The 20,986-nt window shown below is 46.6% G+C and overlaps 2 protein-coding genes across 10 annotated transcripts in view; one reads left to right on the top strand and one right to left on the bottom strand.

Annotated features, from left to right (window-relative positions):
• The window catches only part of ZNF335 (zinc finger protein 335), a 346,490-nt gene that overhangs the window by 126,680 nt on the left and 198,824 nt on the right, over window positions 1-20,986 (bottom strand). The window lies entirely within an intron of this gene.
• MMP9 (matrix metallopeptidase 9) overlaps window positions 1-20,986 on the top strand; it is a 38,020-nt gene that overhangs the window by 6,523 nt on the left and 10,511 nt on the right. Inside the window, exons 1-2 of one of the 2 annotated variants that reach the window (XM_056549996.1) lie at window positions 18,903-19,077; window positions 19,260-19,489. In XM_056549996.1, the coding sequence (XP_056405971.1) occupies window positions 18,943-19,077; window positions 19,260-19,489 (365 nt within the window). In that variant the 5' untranslated portion in view covers window positions 18,903-18,942. Of the gene's footprint in view, window positions 1-18,902; window positions 19,078-19,259; window positions 19,490-20,986 lie in introns of those variants that run through there. The other variant, XM_056549997.1, reaches the window with a different exon arrangement.

Here is a 20,986-nt window from a genome sequence, read left to right as displayed (position 1 = left end):
ACTTGGAGGAAGATTCAGAGACCCTGAAGTTATACGAGAATTCGGCCCATGGAAGGAGATCTGCCCAGTCATCTTGGCGGGAGGAAACAAAATGTCGCAAATAATCACCCAGGATCTGGTTAATTCTTTCTACTTGTCCATTGGACTGGGGATGATATGCAGAGGAAAAATTTAATTTAATCTTGAGTTGTTTACAGAGAGCCCTCCAGAATTTAGACACGAATTGGACCCCTCTATCCGAGACAATCTGCGTAGGCAACCCGTGAAGACGAAAAATGTGTACAAAAAATTGTTTAGCCAACTGAGGCGCAGAAGGAAGACCAGGAAGAGGGATGAAATGTGCCATTTTGGAGAATCGATCAACGACCACCCAAATAACGGTGTTGCCACGGGAAGGGGGTAAATCAGTAATAAAATCCATACCAATCAGAGACCAAGGCTGTTCGGGGACAGGCAGAGGATGAAGAAAACCAGCGGGCTTCTGGCGAGGAGTCTTATCCCGGGCACAGATAGTGCAGGCTCGCACAAAGTCCACAACATCCGTCTCCAGAGTCGGCCACCAATAGAAGCGGGAGATGAGTTGCACAGATTTCTTGATGCCCGCATGACCTGCAAGATGGGAGGAGTGACCCCATTTGAGGATTCCGAGGCGTTGGCGTGGAGAAACAAAGGTCTTTCCTGGAGGAGTCTGCCTGATGGAGGCAGGAGAAGTGGAGATCAGGCAGTCAGGTGGAATGATGTGTTGCGGAGGCAGATCAACTTCTGAGGCATCCGAGGAACGAGAGAGAGCATCGGCCCTAATGTTCTTATCGGCAGGACGAAAGTGAATCTCAAAATTAAATCGGGCAAAGAACAGAGACCACCGGGCCTGGCGAGGATTCAGCCGTTGGGCAGACTGGAGGTAGGAGAGGTTCTTGTGGTCGGTGTAGATAATAACAGGAAATCTTGATCCCTCCAGCAGATGCCTCCATTCCTCAAGTGCTAATTTAATGGCTAGAAGCTCTCGATCCCCGATGGAGTAGTTCCTCTCCGCTGGAGAGAAGGTCCTAGAGAAAAAACCACAAGTGACAGCATGCCCGGAAGAATTTTTTTGTAGAAGAACAGCTCCAGCTCCCACTGAGGAGGCATCAACCTCCAACAGGAAGGGTTTGGAAGGGTCAGGTCTGGAGAGCACGGGAGCCGAAGAAAAGGCAGACTTGAGTCGTTTAAAGGAGTCTTCTGCTTGAGGAGGCCAGGACTTGGGATCAGCATTTTTTTTGGTTAAAGCCACGATAGGAGCCACAATGGTAGAAAAATGTGGAATAAATTGCCTGTAATAATTGGCGAACCCCAAAAAGCGTTGGATAGCACGGAGTCCAGAGGGGCGTGGCCAATCTAAGACGGCAGAGAGTTTGTCTGGATCCATCTGTAGTCCCTGGCCAGAGACCAAATATCCTAGAAAAGGAAGAGATTGGCATTCAAACAGACATTTCTCAATTTTGGCATAGAGTTGGTTGTCACGAAGTCTCTGAAGAACCATACGGACATGCTGGCGGTGTTCTTCTAGATTGGCAGAAAAAATTAGGATATCGTCCAGATATACAACAACACAGGAGTATAACAGATCACGAAAAATTTCATTGACAAAGTCTTGGAAGACGGCAGGGGCATTGCACAGTCCAAAGGGCATGACCAGATACTCAAAGTGTCCATCTCTGGTGTTAAATGCCGTTTTCCACTCGTCCCCCTCTCTGATGCGGATGAGGTTATAGGCGCCTCTTAAGTCCAATTTAGTGAAGATGTGGGCACCTTGGAGGCGATCAAAGAGTTCAGAGATGAGGGGTAAGGGGTAGCGGTTCTTAACCGTGATTTTATTAAGACCGCGGTAGTCAATGCAAGGACGTAGGGAGCCATCTTTTTTGGACACAAAGAAAAATCCGGCTCCGGCAGGAGAGGAGGATTTACGGATAAAGCCCTTTTTTAGATTCTCCTGGACGTATTCGGACATGGCAAGAGTCTCTGGGGCAGAGAGAGGATAAATTCTGCCCCGGGGTGGAGTAGTACCCGGGAGGAGGTCGATAGGGCAATCATAAGGCCTGTGAGGAGGTAGAGTCTCAGCTTGTTTTTTGCAGAAAACATCCGCGAAGTCCATATAGGCCTTAGGGAGACCGGTTACTGGAGGAACCACAGAGTTACGGCAAGGGTTACTGGGAACCGGTTTTAGACAGTTCTTGGAACAAGAGGACCCCCAACTCTTGATCTCCCCAGTGGACCAATCCAGGGTTGGGGAATGAAGTTGAAGCCAGGGAAGTCCAAGGAGAATCTCCGAGGTGCAATTAGGGAGGACCAAAAGTTCAATCCTCTCATGATGAGATCCGATGCTCATAAGAAGGGGTTCCGTGCGGAAACGTATGGTACAGTCCAATCTTTCATTATTTACACAATTGATGTAGAGGGGTCTGGCGAGACTGGTCACCGGGATGTTGAACTTGTTGACGAGAGAGGCCAAAATAAAATTTCCTGCAGATCCAGAGTCCAAGAAGGCCACTGTAGAGAAGGAGAAGGCAGAGGCAGACATCCGCACAGGCACAGTAAGACGTGGAGAAGCAGAGTAGACATCAAGGACTGTCTCACCTTTGTGCGGAGTCAGCGTACGTCTTTCCAGGCGGGGAGGACGGATAGGACAATCCCTCAGGAAGTGTTCGGTACTAGCACAGTACAGGCAGAGGTTCTCCATATGGCGTCGTGTCCTCTCTTGAGGTGTCAGGCGAGACCGGTCGACCTGCATAGCCTCCACGGCGGGAGGCACAGGAACAGATTGCAGGGGACCAGAGGAGAGAGGAGCCGAGGAGACGAAACGCCTCGTGCGAACAGAGTCCATATCCTGGCGGAGTTCCTGACGCCTTTCAGAAAAACGCACGTCAATGCGAGTGGCTAGGTGAATAAGTTCATGTAGATTAGCAGGAATTTCTCGTGCGGCCAGAACATCTTTAATGTTGCTGGATAGGCCTTTTTTGAAGGTCGCGCAGAGGGCCTCATTATTCCAGGACAATTCTGAAGCAAGTGTACGGAATTGTACGGCATACTCGCCAACGGAAGAATTACCCTGGACCAGGTTCAACAGGGCAGTCTCAGCAGAAGAGGCTCGGGCAGGTTCCTCAAAGACACTTCGGATTTCCGAGAAGAAGGAGTGTACAGAGGCAGTGACGGGGTCATTGCGGTCCCAGAGCGGTGTGGCCCATGACAGGGCTTTTCCGGACAGAAGACTGACTACGAAAGCCACCTTAGACCTTTCAGTGGGAAACAGGTCCGACATCATCTCCAGATGCAGGGAACATTGGGAAAGAAAGCCACGGCAAAACTTAGAGTTCCCATCAAATTTATCCGGCAAGGATAAGCGTATCCCAGGAGCGGCCACTCGCTGCGGAGGAGGTGCAGGAGCTGGCGGAGGAGTTGACTGCTGAAGCTGTGGTAGCAACTGTTGTAGCATAACGGTCAGTTGAGACAGCTGTTGGCCTTGTTGCGCTATCTGTTGTGACTGCTGGGCGACCACCGTGGTGAGGTCAGCGACAACTGGCAGAGGAACTTCAGCGGGATCCATGGCCGGATCTACTGTCACGATGCCGGCTGGCAGGTAGTGGACCCTCTGTGCCAGAGAGGGATTGGCGTGGACCGTGCTAGTGGACCGGTTCTAAGCCACTACTGGTTTTCACCAGAGCCCGCCGCAAAGCGGGATGGTCTTGCTGCGGCGGTAGTGACCAGGTCGTATCCACTAGCAACGGCTCACCTCTCTGGCTGCTGAAGATAGGCGCGGTACAAGGGAGTAGGCAGAAGCAAGGTCGGACGTAGCAGAAGGTCGGGGCAGGCAGCAAGGATCGTAGTCAGGGGCAACGGCAGAAGGTCTGGAAACACAGGCAAGGAACACACAAGGAACGCTTTCACTGGCACTAAGGCAACAAGATCCGGCAAGGGAGTGCAAGGGAAGTGAGGTAATATAGGGAGGTGCACAGGTGAAAACCCTAATTGGAACCACTGCGCCAATCAGCGGCGCAGTGGCCCTTTAAATCGCAGAGACCCGGCGCGCGCGCGCCCTAGGGAGCGGGGCCGCGCGCGCCGGGACAGAACAGACGGGGAGCGAGTCAGGTAGGGGAGCCGGGGTGCGCATCGCGAGCGGGCGCTACCCGCATCGCGAATCGCATCCCGGCTGGCAGCGGGATCGCAGCGCCCCGGGTCAGAGGACGTGACCGGGGCGCTGCAGCGGAGGGAGTGAAGCGAGCACTCCGGGGAGGAGCGGGGACCCGGAGCGCTCGGCGTAACAGTAGGTCAGTGTAGGTCAATCTAGGCCAACAGGTTGGAAGGCCTCTGTTTGGAGACCACTGCCCTGGACAAACACCAGTGTATGACCACAGCTACCCAAATGAATTATGTTTTTTTTTTTTATAGAAGATTTAGAAGACATACAGTTGACATGCCACAGAAGTGTGAAATAAAACACAAAATGTGAACAAGTTCTTGCAAAACCAATAGTGTGAATTAATCTTAACATACTGGCCCTCATTTACTATTGCAAACCCAACATGTTTTGTCGGGTTGTGCACCAGTTTCTGGCGCATTGCGCCAGAAACTCTGTCTGCACCAGAATTTGCGCCAGAATAGAAAAACCCGACTAACTAAGCATTTTAGTAAGAAAACCTGAAAAAGGGCCGTGGCCATCGGGAAAATGGGTCATGGTTACAGAAAAGGCTGGTGCCCGATTCACCTCCTTGAGCACTCCGGCCCCCACCTTTTAAGATAAACTGGTCTGAGCAGTCACCACTGGCCGCAGCAATGTCGAACCTCACCCGGTGATTGGCGGAGCGAGCCGTCACTGCTGAGACCAGTAAGTATTGGAAAATGGGGTCAGGAGCGCGCAAGGTGTTGAGTTGGATCCCATTCTGGAGATCACGGGGAGTCCCAGCGGTCAGACGCCAAGTGATCCAACTCTTATCCCATTCCACAGGTTAGAAAGATAAGTTTTTACAACGTGTAGTTCACCTTTAAAAATAAATTGATCCAGTTTTGGCTGACTGTCCTACCTCTGTCACTGTGGATAACCCTACCTATCACGCCATGATTAAGGATCCAGTCTGATGCGTTGGTGACTGTTCCTTTGTGTATCCATGTGATCCGAAATAAAGAGTTCCTGATTTTATTCATTACACCGTGCTGGACATTCCTTTTTGTTGTAACCCTACCTATTTGACTAACTGTCTGGGCCTGTTGAAGTTAAATCAATACAAGTCAACAAAGTTTGCACAAAAGAAAAGTGCAAATAAACATAGGAAACTATGTACTATATTTGGTCAGAATTTTTTTTTCAACTTTTCCCTTTTTTCAAGCACCCCTTACCACCCCCAGACCTTTATTTACTTCATCCTGTGTTTACAAGGGGGACAAGCAGCTCCCTGTGAGATCAGATTACATGCTGTCCTCATGGATCTTCATTGCTTACAGTGTCTTGGTGATATCTTGACCAGCATCAGAGACCAGGGCAACGTCAGCATATTAGGTAGGTGACTATCTTATATTTTTTTATTTTTAAACAACTTTGACCCCCTTTTATAAAAAAAATTTAATTTTTTCTTTTTAAACGTTGTGTGTCACGTCTCTACCCAAGACTCCAACTTCTCTATATACCTGCGTAATACCATAGTTTCCTCTTCTGTTACCCAATAATGCTTAGTATCTTCTGCAAATGTCACTCCATAAACCGTCTACAAGGTTGTATTTAAAGGGGTACTCCGCTGCTCAGCATTTGGAACAAACTGTTCCGAATGCTGGAGCTGGCGCCGGGAGCTTGTTACATCATAATACCTCCCCCTCATGACGTCACGCCCCGCCCTCTCAATGCAAGTCTATGGGAGGGGGCGTGACAGCATTGAGGGGGCGGGGTGTGGGGGACTTGCATTGAGGGGGCGGGGTGTGATGTCATGAGGGGGCAGTGCTATGATGTAACAAGCTCCCAGCGCCGTCTCCAGCATTCGGAACAGTTTGTTCCAAACGCTGAGCAGCGGAGTACCCCTTTAACCACATTGGACAGAATAGGGTCCAATGGGGTCCGATAGGAACTGAGACCCAATTTGAGCATGTTCTATTTATATTCACTATCTGTTCTATTTCCTTTAGCCATTTATTTATGTAATTAAACACACCTTTTCTTAGTCACAACCTTATTATTGTATGTACGAACCTTTAAGGGAAATCTGTCACCTGCACTAACCTATCGGTACAGACACTAATAACAACCATACTTACATGATCCTGTTCCGTGCTCCCATTCTCCTGCTATCTTCTTCAGTATCTTCCGCTCTGGGGCTGGCTTGAAGCATGGGTGGAGCTTCATGATGTCACCGCTGCTGCTTCTCTGCTGGGTCCTGCTGCTAGCAAACAGTGGAGGTGACGTCATGAAGTCCTTCTTCCATTATATTGGAGGGTTTTGTATATACTGCTCCTTTGCTATGGATTAAAGTGGTACTCCGCTGCTCAGCGTTTGGAACAAACTGTTCCGAACGCTGGAGCCGGCACCGGGACCTCGTGACGTCATAGCCCCCTCATGACATCACGTCCCTTCCCCTCAATACAAGTCTATAGTAGGGGGCGTGACATCATGAGGGGGCGGGGCTATGATGTCACGAGCTCCCGACTCCAGCGTTCGGAACAGTTTGTTCCAAACGCTGAGCAGCGGAGTACCCCTTTAAGTTTATTAAATCATATTATGTCCGGGATATTGCAATTTTGAATTAATTCATTTGAAATTATGCATTGCCTTGCCCATATGCATATGTATTCATTTTGTGTATATATTTCTTTGTTTTGTGATTCCAGACAGACTTTTTCTGATATTAATAGAGCAGGCGCTCTGGGAGGGCTTTGAAGGGCCCTCCTGTTGTGGTTTAGGTTGATGTGGAGCCATTTTGAGTGTTTTTAAATGTGTGTCTAGCCTATCTAGCCTTTATCAACAGGTTAATGCAGGTGACACTGATGACAGATTTCCTTTAATCTAGAACATTATTAAAGTTTTACTACCATTTATAAAAACTTTTGAGGTGTTGACCCTGAAATGTCAAAACTTTCGACTGAATCGGGTCTCACTCCCACTGCATTTCCTAGTTATAAATTGGGAAAGTGCGCAGCATAGCACTTGACTCCCTGGCCAGCAGATCTGACCCTTTCGCCTACAGCAAAAAGGTTGGACTTGATTGACAGCTGGGAACTGAGCTAATAACTAGCAATTGCAGTAGAAATCAGGATTGATGGGTCTCAGATCTCTCTAATTATGCAGGTTTCTATTACTTTTTGGATAGATCTGCATGCAGTTCAAGCCCTGAGCAAATAGACTTATACAGCGAAAAGGTCGGACTTGATTGACAGCTGGGAACTGAGCTAATAACTAGCGATTGCAGCAGAAATGAGGATTGATGGGTCTCAGATGTCTGTAATTATGCAGGTTTCTACAACTTTTTGGATAGATCTGAATGCAGTCCGAGCCCTGGGCAAATCCTATTTTGCTGTATAAGTCCATCAATTCCTAGTATTAAGTTGGGAAAGTGCGCAGCAAAGCACTTGACTGCCTGGCCAGCAGATCTGACCCTTTAGCTGCATAGACTTATACAGCGAAAAGGTCGGACTTGATTGACAGCTGGGAACTGAGCTAATAACTAGCGATTGCAGCAGAAATGAGGATTGATGGGTCTCAGATCTCTCTAATTATGCAGGTTTCTACTACTTTTTGGATAGATCTGCATGCAGTCCTAGCCCTGAGCAAATGCAAACACATGACCATATATCCGGTAGCCATACATATAAAAGCCATCTTACATGTTCCGATTATCGGGTATGTAGCTCGTTCCCAATAATTGGCCCATGTAAAAGGACCATTGATCCGCCGATGAATGAGCAAATGGTTATTTTCTGCCTCATTGGATATCACCAATTAGGCCGACATATGTAAATAGCTGATGGGCGACCGACAATGATAAAATTGAAATGGACGAAAAATTATCCAGAGATTGTCTGTCTGGTCCGGCCGTACCATTAATCGTACCATGGAGAGGCTCCTTAAATAAGTGTCAATTACAGAGACCGGTGCTCCTTATCCTCCCCCAATGGTCTTGTCTAAAAGGACTTTTATCTGTGTGATTCAGCTGGGGGGCTATCTGTTCATCCTTCTATTTTGGTCAAACATTCAAGAGTCCAAAATAGAGACAGACGTGTAAGTCGCTGACAAACTTCTTATCTCTCTGAGATCCCTTCCCTCGTAGGGTTGGAGTCGGGAGATGATGACCAGTCCGTTATAATTGGTCACAAGGCCATACACAATAAATTTAAGTCGATCAATTTTTTTACATTCTACTCAAATGATAGTTTACAATGATCGGTCTTTTTTTTGGCACCGCCCATAGACAAGACCGTCCAGCTGTGAACAAAGTCTAGAAAATCTGGATAACAACGGGTAGCAAAGAAGAAATTAAAGGGGTATCCACTGGCAACACCCCCTCAATGCAAGTCTATGGGAGGGGGCTTCACGCCCCCTCCCATAGACTTGCATTGAGGGGGCATGGGCGTGATGTCAAGAGGGGCGTGGCCGACCCCTGCCACACGAAAACAGTGTTTGGAACATTTAGTTCTGAACGCTGGCCAGTGGAGTACCCACCAAGTATTACATATTCTGGGGGGGGGATGCTTCATTTGAGGTGAAGATGTTCTGATCATTCCTTATTGTTTGCTTCTCTTCCTGTTTTGTTGACATCTTCTCCTGTAAGGGAAAGCGAATTAAGTATCTAGACGGTTTACAATGCATAGCTCTGTCAAAAAGTTTTGCGCCCTACGGCGTTGTTGTCATTTCTGTAGAAGTTAGGGATGTGTGATTGATTCTACCGTCATTACAAAGGCTGGAGGGATTTTCCTCTCCTGATTTATTGTTGTTGTACGACGTAACTGTATACCTGTCATAACTTGTTGCTGCGCGACTTTTGTCTCCAACTATGTCTAGCAAAATAGTTGAGAGAGTACATGTAAAGGGGTTGACCAGTTTGGACGACTGATATCCTTACTGCAGGTAAATCCAGGGATCATCGTATCCAGTCCTTGGTGACTCAAGATACAGTACTTCCCCTCCAGGTCACACTTCGAGGAGCACCGGAAGCTAAGATGGTGGGAATCGTGACCACCACAAATAAAATCCCCTATCTCAACTTCCTATGAGTATGACCTTGAGAGAGCGGAAAACCGAGGATAACATTCACACCAGAGTTCTCCCTTTTTAGTACAGTTTTGGTACAGTTTTTGTGTGAATTATTTATTTAAAGGGGTACTCCAGTGTGCTGGGGGCTCGTCCGGGATATATACGGTTTCCCCTCTTTGTAGATCAATCCTGTTACAGGATTTTTCTGCAATACTGGATAACACCAAAGATCCTTTCACAGTGGAAAACATTTTTTTTTAATCAACTGGTGACAGAAAGTTAAACAGATATGTAAATGACTTCTATTTAAAAATCACAATCCTTCCAGTACTTTTCAGCTACTGTATGTTCCAGAGAAAGTTGTGTATGTCTTTCCAGTCTGACCACACTGTTCTCTGCTGACACCTCTGTCCATATCAGGAACTGTCCAGAGAAGGAGAGGTTTGCTATGGGGATTTGCTCCTGCTCTGGACAGTTCTAGACATGGACAGAGGTGTCAGCAGAGAGCACTGTGGTCAGACAGAAAGGAAATTCAAAAATAAAAGAACTTCCTCTGTAGTATACAGCAGCTGAAAAGTACTGGGTGGATTACGTTTTTTAAATAGAAGTAATTTACAAACCTGTTTAACTTTCTGGCACCAGTTTATTTAAAAACATTTCTTTCCACTGGAGTACCCCTTTAAGCATTGTATCCACAAAACAATATCCTCTAATGACATAGAGAGAAGAAAAAGGGCCATCCAGGACAGTTGGGCCTTGCGATTATTCCTATGTTAGGGCTAATTCCTCATCCTCATGTTAGCTTGTAATATATTTTCTGTGAAGAGGAACACCTTGCACAGGTTCATGCCACCCAATAGCCAAAGGGATGGGAGAACACAAGCTTGAGCCAGGCTCTGTAGTGACCACTTGGGTACCTACATGGTACTTACACCCTTGCTCTTCATAGTTAAATAGTACGGATAGAAAAAGACACATATCCATCAAATTCAACCAAGGAGGTGAGGGAGAGGGGTACGGGTGGATGAAGGGGAAGGGGTATGGATGGATGAAGGGGAGGGGTATGGTTGGATAAAAGAGAGGGGTATGGGTTGATGAAGGGGAGGGGTATGGGTTGATGAAGGGGAGGGGTATGATGGATGAAGGGGAGGGGTATGGGTGGATGAAGGGGAGGGGTATGGGTGGATGAAGGGGAGGGGTATGGGTGGATGAAGGGAGGTGTATTGGTGGATGATGGGGAGGGGTACGGGTGGATGAAGGGGAGGGGTATGGGTGGATGAAGGGGAGGGGTATGGGTGGATGAAGGGAAGGGGTATGGGTGGATGAAGAGAGGGGTATGGGGGGATGAAGGGGAGGGGTATGGGTGTATGAAGGGGAGGAGTATGGATGGATGAAGGGGAGGCGTATGGGTGGATGAAGGAGAGGGGTATGGGTGGATGAAGTGGAGGGGTATGGGGGGATGAAGGGGAGGCGTATGGGTGGATGAAGGAGAGGGGTATGGATGGATGAAGGGGAGGAGTATGGGGGGATGAAGGGAGGGGTATGGGGGGATGAAGGGGAGTGGTATGGGTGGATGAAGGGGAGGGGTATGGGTGGATGAAGGGGAGCTGTATGGGTGGATGAAGGAGAGGGGAATGGGTGGATGATGGGGAGGGGTATGGGTGGATGATGGGGAGGGGTATGGATGGATGAAGGGGAGGGGTATGGGTGGATGAAGGGAAGGGGTATGGGTGGATGAAGGGGAGGGGTATGGGTGGATGAAGTAGAGTGGTATGGGGGATAAAGGGGATGGGTATGGGTGGATGAAGAGGAGGGGTATGGGTGGATGAAGGGGAGGTGTTTGGGTGGATGAAGGGGAGGGGTATGGGGGGATGAAGGGGAGGGGTATGAGGGGATGAAGGGGAGGGGTATGGGTGCATGAAGGGGAGGGGTATAGGTGGATGAAGAGGAGGGATATGGGTGGATGAAGAGAAGGGGTATGGGTGGATGAAGGGGAGGGGTAAGGGTGGATGAAGGGGAAAATTATGGGTGGATGAAGGGGAGGGGTATGCGAGGGTGAAGGGGAGGAGCATGGGTGGATGAGGAAGAGGAGTATGGGTGGATGAGGGAAGGGGTATGGGTGGATGATTGATATAGATAGAAGTAGTATGAAGCAACCTCATCCAGGTTTTATTCCTTCATTACTTACTTGTTTATCTTTATTGTAGATATGTCCTTGACCGTCAGGGTGTACAACCTTCTCCCATTAGACATTGTGTTGCCCCAAAATGTCATCCAAAAATAGGAAAAAGTGAGGAATAAAGAAAAATAAGTCGATAACTAATATAGATAAAACAAGTTCTTATATATAAAAGTAAGAAAGATCTGCTGGGAGCTGTAATCACTGGAGATTCTCCAGGAGATTCTCCAGGGTCCTGTACAGTACACAGTGTCCCAAAAAAAGTAATAGAGCCGCCCTCACCTGGTGTCTAAAGGAGGAGCTAATCCTGGCACAGGTAAAGAGTACAGAACATGTAATACCTCCCTGTACTGTAGGGGGCGCTACCAGACACCAGTCAGTGCATACACTTCAGTAATACAGGTAAAGAGTACATAACATGTAATACCTCCCTGTACTGTAGGGGGCGCTACCAGACACCAGTCAGTGCATGTACTTCAGTAATACAAGTAAAGAGTAGTACAGAACATGTAATACCTCCCTGTACTGTAGGGGGCGTTACCAGACACCAGTCAGCGCATACACTTCAGTAATACAGATAAAGAATAGTACAGAACATGTAATACCTCCCTGTACTGTAGGGGGCGCTACCAGACAGCCAGTGAGAGCATACACTTCAGTAATACAGGTAAAGTGTACAGAACATGTAATACCTTCCTGTACTGTAGGGGGCGCTACCAGACAGCCAGTCAGAGCATACACTTCAGTAATACAGGTAAAGAGTACAGAACATGTAATACCTTCCTGTACTGTAGGAGGCGCTACCAGACACCAGTCAGTGCATACACTTCAGTAATACAGGTAAAGTGTAGTACAGAACATGTAATACCTCCCTGTACTGTAGGGGGCGCTACCAGACACCAGTCAGTGCATGCACTTCAGTAATACAGGTAAAGAGTACAGAACATGTAATACCTCCCTGTACTGTAGGGGGTGCTACCAGACACCAGTCAGTGCATGCACTTCAGTAATACAGGTAAAGAGTACAGAACATGTAAAACCTCGCTGTACTGTAGGGGGCACTACCAGACACCAGTCAGTGCATACACTTCAGTAATACAGATAAAGAATAGTACAGAACATGTAATACCTCCCTGTACTGTAGGGGGAGCTACCAGACACCAGTCAGTGCATACACTTCAGTAATACAGATAAAGAATAGTACAGAACATGTACTACCTCCCTGTACTGTAGGGGGCACTACCAGACACCAGTCAGTGCATACACTTCAGTAATACAGATAAAGAGTAGTACAGAACATGTAATACCTCCCTGTACTGTAGGGGGCACTACCAGACACCAGTCAGTGCATACACTTCAGTAATACAGATAAAGAATAGTACAGAACATGTAATACCTCCCTGTAATGTAGGGGGAGCTACCAGACACCAGTCATTGCATGCACTTCAGTAATAAATATAAAGAATAGCACAGAACATGTAATACCTCCCTGTACTGTAGGAGGCGCTACCAGACACCAGTCAGTGCATGCACTTCAGTAATACAGGTAAAGAGTAGAGAATATGTAATACCTCCCTGTACTGTAGGGGGAACTACCAGACACCAGTCAGTGCATACACTTCAGTAATACAGGTAAAGAGTACAGAACATGTAATACCTCCCTGTACTGTAGGGGGAACTACCAGACACCAGTCAGTGCATGTACTTCAGTAATACAGGTAAAGAGTAGTACAGAACATGTAATACCTCCCTGTACTGTAGGGGGCGCTACCAGACACTAGTCAGTGCATACACTTCAGTAATACAGGTAAAGAGTACAGAACATGTAATACCTTCCTGTACTGTTGGGGGCGCTACCAGACACCAGTCAGTGCATGCACTTCAGTAATACAGGTAAAGAGTAGTACAGAACATGTAAAACCTCCCTGTACTGTAGGGGGCGCTACCAGACACCAGTCAGTGCATACACTTCAGTAATACAGGTAAAGAGTACAGAACATGTAATACCTCCCTGTACTGTAGGGGGCGCTACTAGACACCAGTCAGTGCATACACTTCAGTAACACAGGTAAAGAGTACAGAACATGTAATACCTCCCTGTACTGTAGGGGGCGCTACCAGACACCAGTCAGTGCATGCACTTCAGTAATACAGGTAAAGAGTACAGAACATGTAATACCTCCCTACACTGTAGAGGGCACTACCAGACAGCCAGTCAGTGCATGCACTTCAGTAATACAGGTAAAGAGTAGTACAGGATATGTAATACCTTCCTGTACTGTAGGGGGCGCTACCAGACACCAGTCAGTGCATGCACTTCAGTAATACAGGTAAAGAGTAGTACAGAACATGTAATACCTCCCTGTACTGTAGGGGGCGCTACCAGACACTAGTCAGTGCATACACTTCAGTAATACAGGTAAAGAGTACAGAACATGTAATACCTTCCTGTATTGTAGGGGGCGCTACCAGACACCAGTCAGTGCATGCACTTCAGTAATACAGGTAAAGAGTAGTACAGAACATGTAAAACCTCCCTGTACTGTAGGGGGCGCTACCAGACACCAGTCAGTGCATACACTTCAGTAATACAGGTAAAGAGTACAGAACATGTAATACCTCCCTGTACTGTAGGGGGCGCTACTAGACACCAGTCAGTGCATACACTTCAGTAACACAGGTAAAGAGTACAGAACATGTAATACCTCCCTGTACCATAGGGGGCGCTACCAGACACCAGTCAGTGCATGCACTTCAGTAATACAGGTAAAGAGTACAGAACATGTAATACCTCCCTACACTGTAGAGGGCACTACCAGACAGCCAGTCAGTGCATGCACTTCAGTAATACAGGTAAAGAGTAGTACAGGATATGTAATACCTTCCTGTACTGTAGGGGGCGCTACCAGACACCAGTCAGTGCATGCACTTCAGTAATACAGGTAAAGAGTAGTACAGAACATGTAATACCTCCCTGTACTGTAGGGGGCACTACCAGACACCAGTCAGTGCATACACTTCAGTAATACAGGTAAAGAGTACAGAACATGTAATACCTCCCTGTACTGTAGGGGGCGCTACTAGACACCAGTCAGTGCATACACTTCAGTAACACAGGTAAAGAGTACAGAACATGTAATACCTCCCTGTACTGTAGGGGGCGCTACCAGACACCAGTCAGTGCATGCACTTCAGTAATACAGGTAAAGAGTACAGAACATGTAATACCTCCCTACACTGTAGAGGGCACTACCAGACAGCCAGTCAGTGCATGCACTTCAGTAATACAGGTAAAGAGTAGTATAGGGTATGTAATACCTCCCTGTACTGTAGGGGGCGCTACCAGATACCAGTCAGTGCATACACTTCAGTAATACAGGAAAAGAGTACAGAACATGTAATACCTCCCTATACTGTAGGGGGCGCTACCAGATACCAGTCAGTGCATGCACTTCAGTAATACAGGTAAAGAGTAGTAGAGAACATGTAATACCTCCCTGTTTTGTAGGGGGCGCTACCAGACACCAGTCAGTGCATACACTTCAGTAATACAGGTAAAGAGTACAGAACATGTAATACCTCCCTGTACTGTAGGGGGCGCTACCAGACACCAGTCAGTGCATACACTTCAGTAATACAGGTAAAGAGTACAGAACATATAATACCTCCCTGTACTGTAGGGGGCACTACCAGACACCAGTCAGTGCATACACTTCAGTAATACAGGGGTTTTACCAGTGAAATGTCTATTCTGATTGGTCAGATCTTTCGGCCATTGACAGGTATCACAGATGTGGACTGTCTGTACATTGTATGTTGAGTCTGGTTTCAAGTTACAATGATCCAGAAAAGACCATTGTATGGTGAAACTATTGTATTTTGAGATCACAGTAGTTTAATGGCCAAAAAATAGTAACGTTAATAGTAAGAAAATTCCTTGCCAGGCACGGACAAGCTGCCGTTTGCTGATCCACGCTGTATATATTAATACGGGCTGACATATACATGTACAGATTGGCACATCTGTAGACAGACATTGACAGGCGCAGGATGAAACCATTTGGGGCACATACGCTTACTATTATATTTGAGCAGAGGAATGTGCTCTCTATTCTCCAGCAGACAGCAGGATTTTCCCCATCCCCGGTTGTGTGTTGTGCGGTTGTGTTGAGTGGGGGGGGTGTGTACGGTTGTGTAGTGCTGAGACAAGGTGTGTGGCTACGTACTGCTGAGTGCGGGTGTGTACGGTTGTATACTGCTGAGTAAGGGTGTATGTGGTCGTGTGTTGCTGATTTAAGCCTCGTAACATTCCTTCTCGTCTCACAATAAATTGTGGCTTCTTTTGTGACCTGAGGTAGAGAGCAAATGTTCTAAGTGGAGCTGACCTCGATACGTTAGGTTATTAAAGGGGTACTCCACTGCTCCAGTGTCTGAATGCGGGGGTCGTGACATTACGGCCACGCCCCTCATGACATCACGCCCCCTCAATGCAAGTCTATGGGAGGGGGCGTGACGTCAGTCACGCCCCCTCCCATAGACTTGCATTGAGGGGCCCCGCTTATAGCCCCCATGCCGGCTCTAAGCGATCAAAACATTTTGTTCCAAATGCTGAACAGTGGGGTACCCCTTTAAAGAGGTACTCCGCTGCTAGACATCTTATAAGATGTCTGAACGCAGGGGTCCGTCCCTACGGCAGTGGTCGTGACGTCATGGCCATGCCCCTCCATTCATGTCTATGGGAGGGGGCGTGGCATCACGATCACTGCCTCTGGCTCCGAACATTCTGAACAAAATGTTCAGAACGCTGGAGTACCAGAGTACTCCTTTAAAGGCGTACTCCGGTAGGAAAACTTTTTTTTTTTTTTTTAATCAACTGGTGCCAGAAAGTTGAACAGATTTGTAAATTACTTCTATTAAAAAATCTTAATCCTTCCAGTACTTATTAGCTGCTAAATACTACAGAGGAAATTATTTTCTTGTTTTGAAACACAGAGCTCTCTGCTGATATCACGAGCACAGTGCTCTCTGCTGACATCTCTGTCCATTTTAGGAACTGTCCAGAGCAGCATATGTTTTCTATGGGGATTTTCTCCTACTCTGGACAGTTCTTAAAATGGACAGAGGTGTCAGCAGAGAGCACTGTGGTCATGATGTCAGCAGAGAGCTCTGTGTTTCAAAAAGAAAAGAATTTCCTCTGTAGTATTCAGCAGCTAATAAGTACTGGAAGGATTAAGATTTTTTAATAGAAGTAATTTACAAATCTGTTTAACCTTCTGAACCTTCTGGCACCTGTTAATTTAAAAAAAAAAAGAAGTTTTCCACCGGAGTACCCATTTAAAGGGGTACTCCGGTGCTCCAGCGTTTTGACATTTTGTTCAGAATGTTCAGAGCCTGAGGCCGTGATCGTGATGTCACGCCACGCCCCCTCCCATAGACATGAATGGAGGGGCATGGCCATGACGTCACAACCACTGCCGCAGGGACCCCCGTAATCAGACATCTTATAAGATGTCTAGCAGCGGAGTACCTCTTTAAAGGAGTACTCCACTGCTCAGCATTCGGAACAAAAGATTCACAACGCTTAGAGCCGGCCCGGGGGTTTGTGAAGTCACAGCCCCGCCCCCTCGTGACGTAACACCCTGCCCCCTCAATGCAAGTCTATGGTAGGGGTGTGGCATCATTAACGCCCCTCCCATAAACTTGCATTAAGGGGGTGGGGCACAATGTCACGAGGGGGTGGAGCCATGACATCACGAACGTCCCGGCTCTAAACGTTCTGAAAATTTTGTTCCGAACGCTAAGCAGCGGAGTACCCCTTTTAAGAGGTAGTGTAGATTGGTCATCTCAATTTATGCGTTCATTGAAGGGTTTCTCATTTAAATAGGCAACAAACTTTGCATGAACCAATAGTATGATAAAAATGCTTATTTTTCCTCTTATCGGGCTCCTCTACTGCCCCCCCTCACTTTCAAACTTTGAGTAACTATGAAAAAATTGCTCAGTTCTTGTGTCTACAAGACGGACTAGCAACTAACCGAGAGATCATGTTACATACTGCCCATAGAAGTCTATGGAGAGGAGAGGGGTTGTGACTTGAGAGAGCCAGAAGCAAACCGATACTGCAAAAAGCGAACACGAGTATACTGTGGGCATTAGATATCACACCAGGGCTTGATTCATAGCGTAGACTGCTCTGTACTGCTCTATAATGTCCACCATGCTGCTAGGGTGGGAAATACATCATCCCCCCCTGTCATCATCCAGACCCCCGTCATTAACACCCCCGTCATCATCACCTCCGTCATCATCACCCTGTCATCATCCCCCCCTTCATCATCACTACCTGTCAATCCCTTCGTCAGTGGTCTTCAACCTGCGGACCTCCAGATGTTGCAAAACTACAACTCCCAGCATGCCTGGACAGCCATCGGCTGTCTGGGCATGCTGGGTGTTGTAGTTTTGAAACATCTGGCGGTCCGCAGGTTGAAGACCACTGCCCTTCGTCATCATCCAGACCCCCTTTTGTTTTCTTCTCACCTCCCCAGTTGTGGCTTTCTCGGTGGGAAGGAAGAGTGAGCTGATCCGGGCCGTCCATCTTCGGCCATCTATGCTGCAGGGACCGTCCGGTGGGGAGGATTAGTCATTCCGTGCAGTCCATCTTCATCGGGAGGCCCTCTTCTCCACTCCGGGCCGGCCACGGTATAGTGACGTTGCGTTGACGACGCACAGGGATGTCCGTGCGCAGCAGACGTCCGTGACGTCCCAGTGCATGAGCGTCCTCGCGCGGTGGCTTTAATGCAGCGTCACTAGTTCGGAGCCGGCCCGGAGCGGAGAAGAGGGCCTCCCGGTGAAGATGGACAGCCCGGACTAACCCACCCCACCGGACAGTCCCTGCAGCATAGATGGCCGAAGATGGACGGCCTGGCCCATCCCCTCACAGCTAAGCCAGAAGCAGTTTTTTGTTCACTCGAGTATAAGCTGAGGGGGGCGTTTTCCGCACGAAAAATCGTGCAGAAAAACTCGGCTTATGCGCGAGTATATAGGGTAAGTGTTTCTTCATGGGGCATCTTACTGCTGAAACGCCCCACTATCTCCAGAAAGGGGCCGCTCTACACAGTCATCTCCGGTGCGCCACAATAAATGGATGACGTGCCATGATATCAGGGGCCCAGTTCTGCAGATTGTTGGGGTCCCTGTTATGAGGTAACTTTATCCCCCCCAATAATATTCCTATGTAAAGGTTTTCCTGCCTTTGTGTAGATTGTGTCCATATTGCGTATTACGACAGGAAGTGACTCTGCTCTGTTGACACAACAATGATGAAACGTCTGTAGTTTTTATTTTTAATCTGTGTGACACACTTACCCCCCCCCCCCCTCCCCGGTCTGTACCGGTGTGCAAGCGTGACACACATCCCCCCCTCCCTCCCCTCCTCTTACATACCATGTGTTACAATCTTGTGGTCTGAGGTTTTAGTGATTCAGCCATTAAGGTGCATATATATAGTTGGGAAAAACAGAAGCATGCAGATAGGAGAAAGAGCTCGTTGTCACCCGAAAAAATGCTGCTAGTGTTTCTACTTCTTGGCACCTTGTGTGCTTGGAGTCATTCTGCGCCAACATCTCAGCATCAGCCTATATCTGTTATATTCCCATCAGACATAAGGAGCAACCTTACAGACATGCAGGCGGCTGAGGTAAAATACCCTACACCTTCTATCCATTGTCATCAGGGGATGATGCACACCGCTTTTCTATATTCCCCTCTACTTATTCAGTGATGCCGTCTTCATGTTATGGATGATTCTTGATATACTATGTATTTGTTAAACCCATGTACACCTTCTCTCCTTAATACATGTCACTTTCTTCTTTACAGAGATACCTAGTGCGCTATGGATACTTACCCCCAACACAAGCCGAGGGCCAAGTCACCCTGAAGAAGTTCATCACCAGAATGCAAAACAAACTGGGACTTAAAGAAACTGGGGATCTGGATGCAGAAACCATGAAGGCCATAAACAGCCCCCGGTGCGGTGTGCCAGATGTGGGCAAGTTTCAGACATTTGAGGGCGACTTAAAGTGGGATCATAATGATATTACATACAAGTAAGTCACATGTTTGTTCACGTTGATGAATGTGAGAGAAATGTGGTTGTGCCACCTGAGAGCATTGACGATTGTTAAAAAAGGGTTAATACTGACCCACATTAACCATTTTAACACTATATTTACTAATATCTGTCTAGAACAAACATGAGGGGCAGCACATCCACAAGATGATAAGTGTGTCAGGTGCAGGCAGGTCTCCGGGGCCCCAGTCCAGGGTCCAAATATAGACAAAGAAGCGACCGCAGCACACAGAAGTACTCATATCTATCTCATATCTATCTATATTATCTATCTATACAAAAAGAAGATTGCAGCACTCGAGATTCAGGTGAAAAAGTTTAGAGTGGTTTTATTCCATCCAAAATGCGACGTTTCGGTCGCCACATGCGACCATTTTCAAGCATGCTTGAAAATGGTCGCATGTGGCGACCGAAACGTCGCATTTTGGATGGAATAAAACCACTCTAAACTTTTTCACCTGAATCTCGAGTGCTGCAATCTTCTTTTTGTATACATCTCCAATTGTAGCAGTGACCCGGCTCTCTTGGATTGCGTACACCTGCATTCATCCATATTGGTAGTGCTGCTCTAGAACCTCTTTGCTATATTATCTATCTATCTATCTATCTATCTCATATCTATCTCATATCTATCTATCTCATATCTATCTCATATCTATCTATCTAATATCTATCTATCTATCTATCTCATATCTATCTATCTATATTATCTATCTCATATTTATCTCATATCTATCTCATATCTATCTATCTCATATCTATCTATCTATCTCATATCTATCTCTCATATCTATCTATCTCATATCTATCTATCTCATATCTATCTATCTATATTATCTATCTCATATCTATCTATCTCATATCTATCTATCTCATATCTATCTCCTATCTATCTATCTCCTATCTATCTATCTATCTCCTATCTATCTATCTATCTATCTCATATCTATCTATCTATCTATCTATCTCATATCTATCTATCTATCTATCTCATATCTATCTATCTCATATCTATCTATCTCTCTCATATCTATCTATCTCATATCTATCTCATATATATCTCATATCTATCTATCTATCTATCTCATATCTATCTATCTATCTCATATCTATCTATCTCATATCTATCTATCTCATATCTATCTATCTATCTATCTCATATCTATCTATCTATCTATCTATCTCATATCTATCTATCTCATATCTATCTCATATCTATCTATCTATCTATCTATCTATCTATCTCATATCTATCTCATATATATCTCATATCTATCTATCTATCTATCTATCTCATATCTATCTATCTATCTCATATCTATCTATCTCATATCTATCTATCTATCTATCTCATATCTATCTATCTATCTATCTATCTATCTCATATCTATCTATTTTTGAGTCGACCTGAGAACCTGTGAACACCTTACACATCCTTACAGACTATATTAGGGCCCTTTCACACTGCAGAGAA

The sequence above is a fragment of the Hyla sarda genome, chromosome 13 (genome assembly GCF_029499605.1).
Source record: "Hyla sarda isolate aHylSar1 chromosome 13, aHylSar1.hap1, whole genome shotgun sequence".
NCBI lineage: Eukaryota > Metazoa > Chordata > Amphibia > Anura > Hylidae > Hyla > Hyla sarda.
This window is presented reverse-complemented; position numbering and strand designations above follow the sequence as displayed.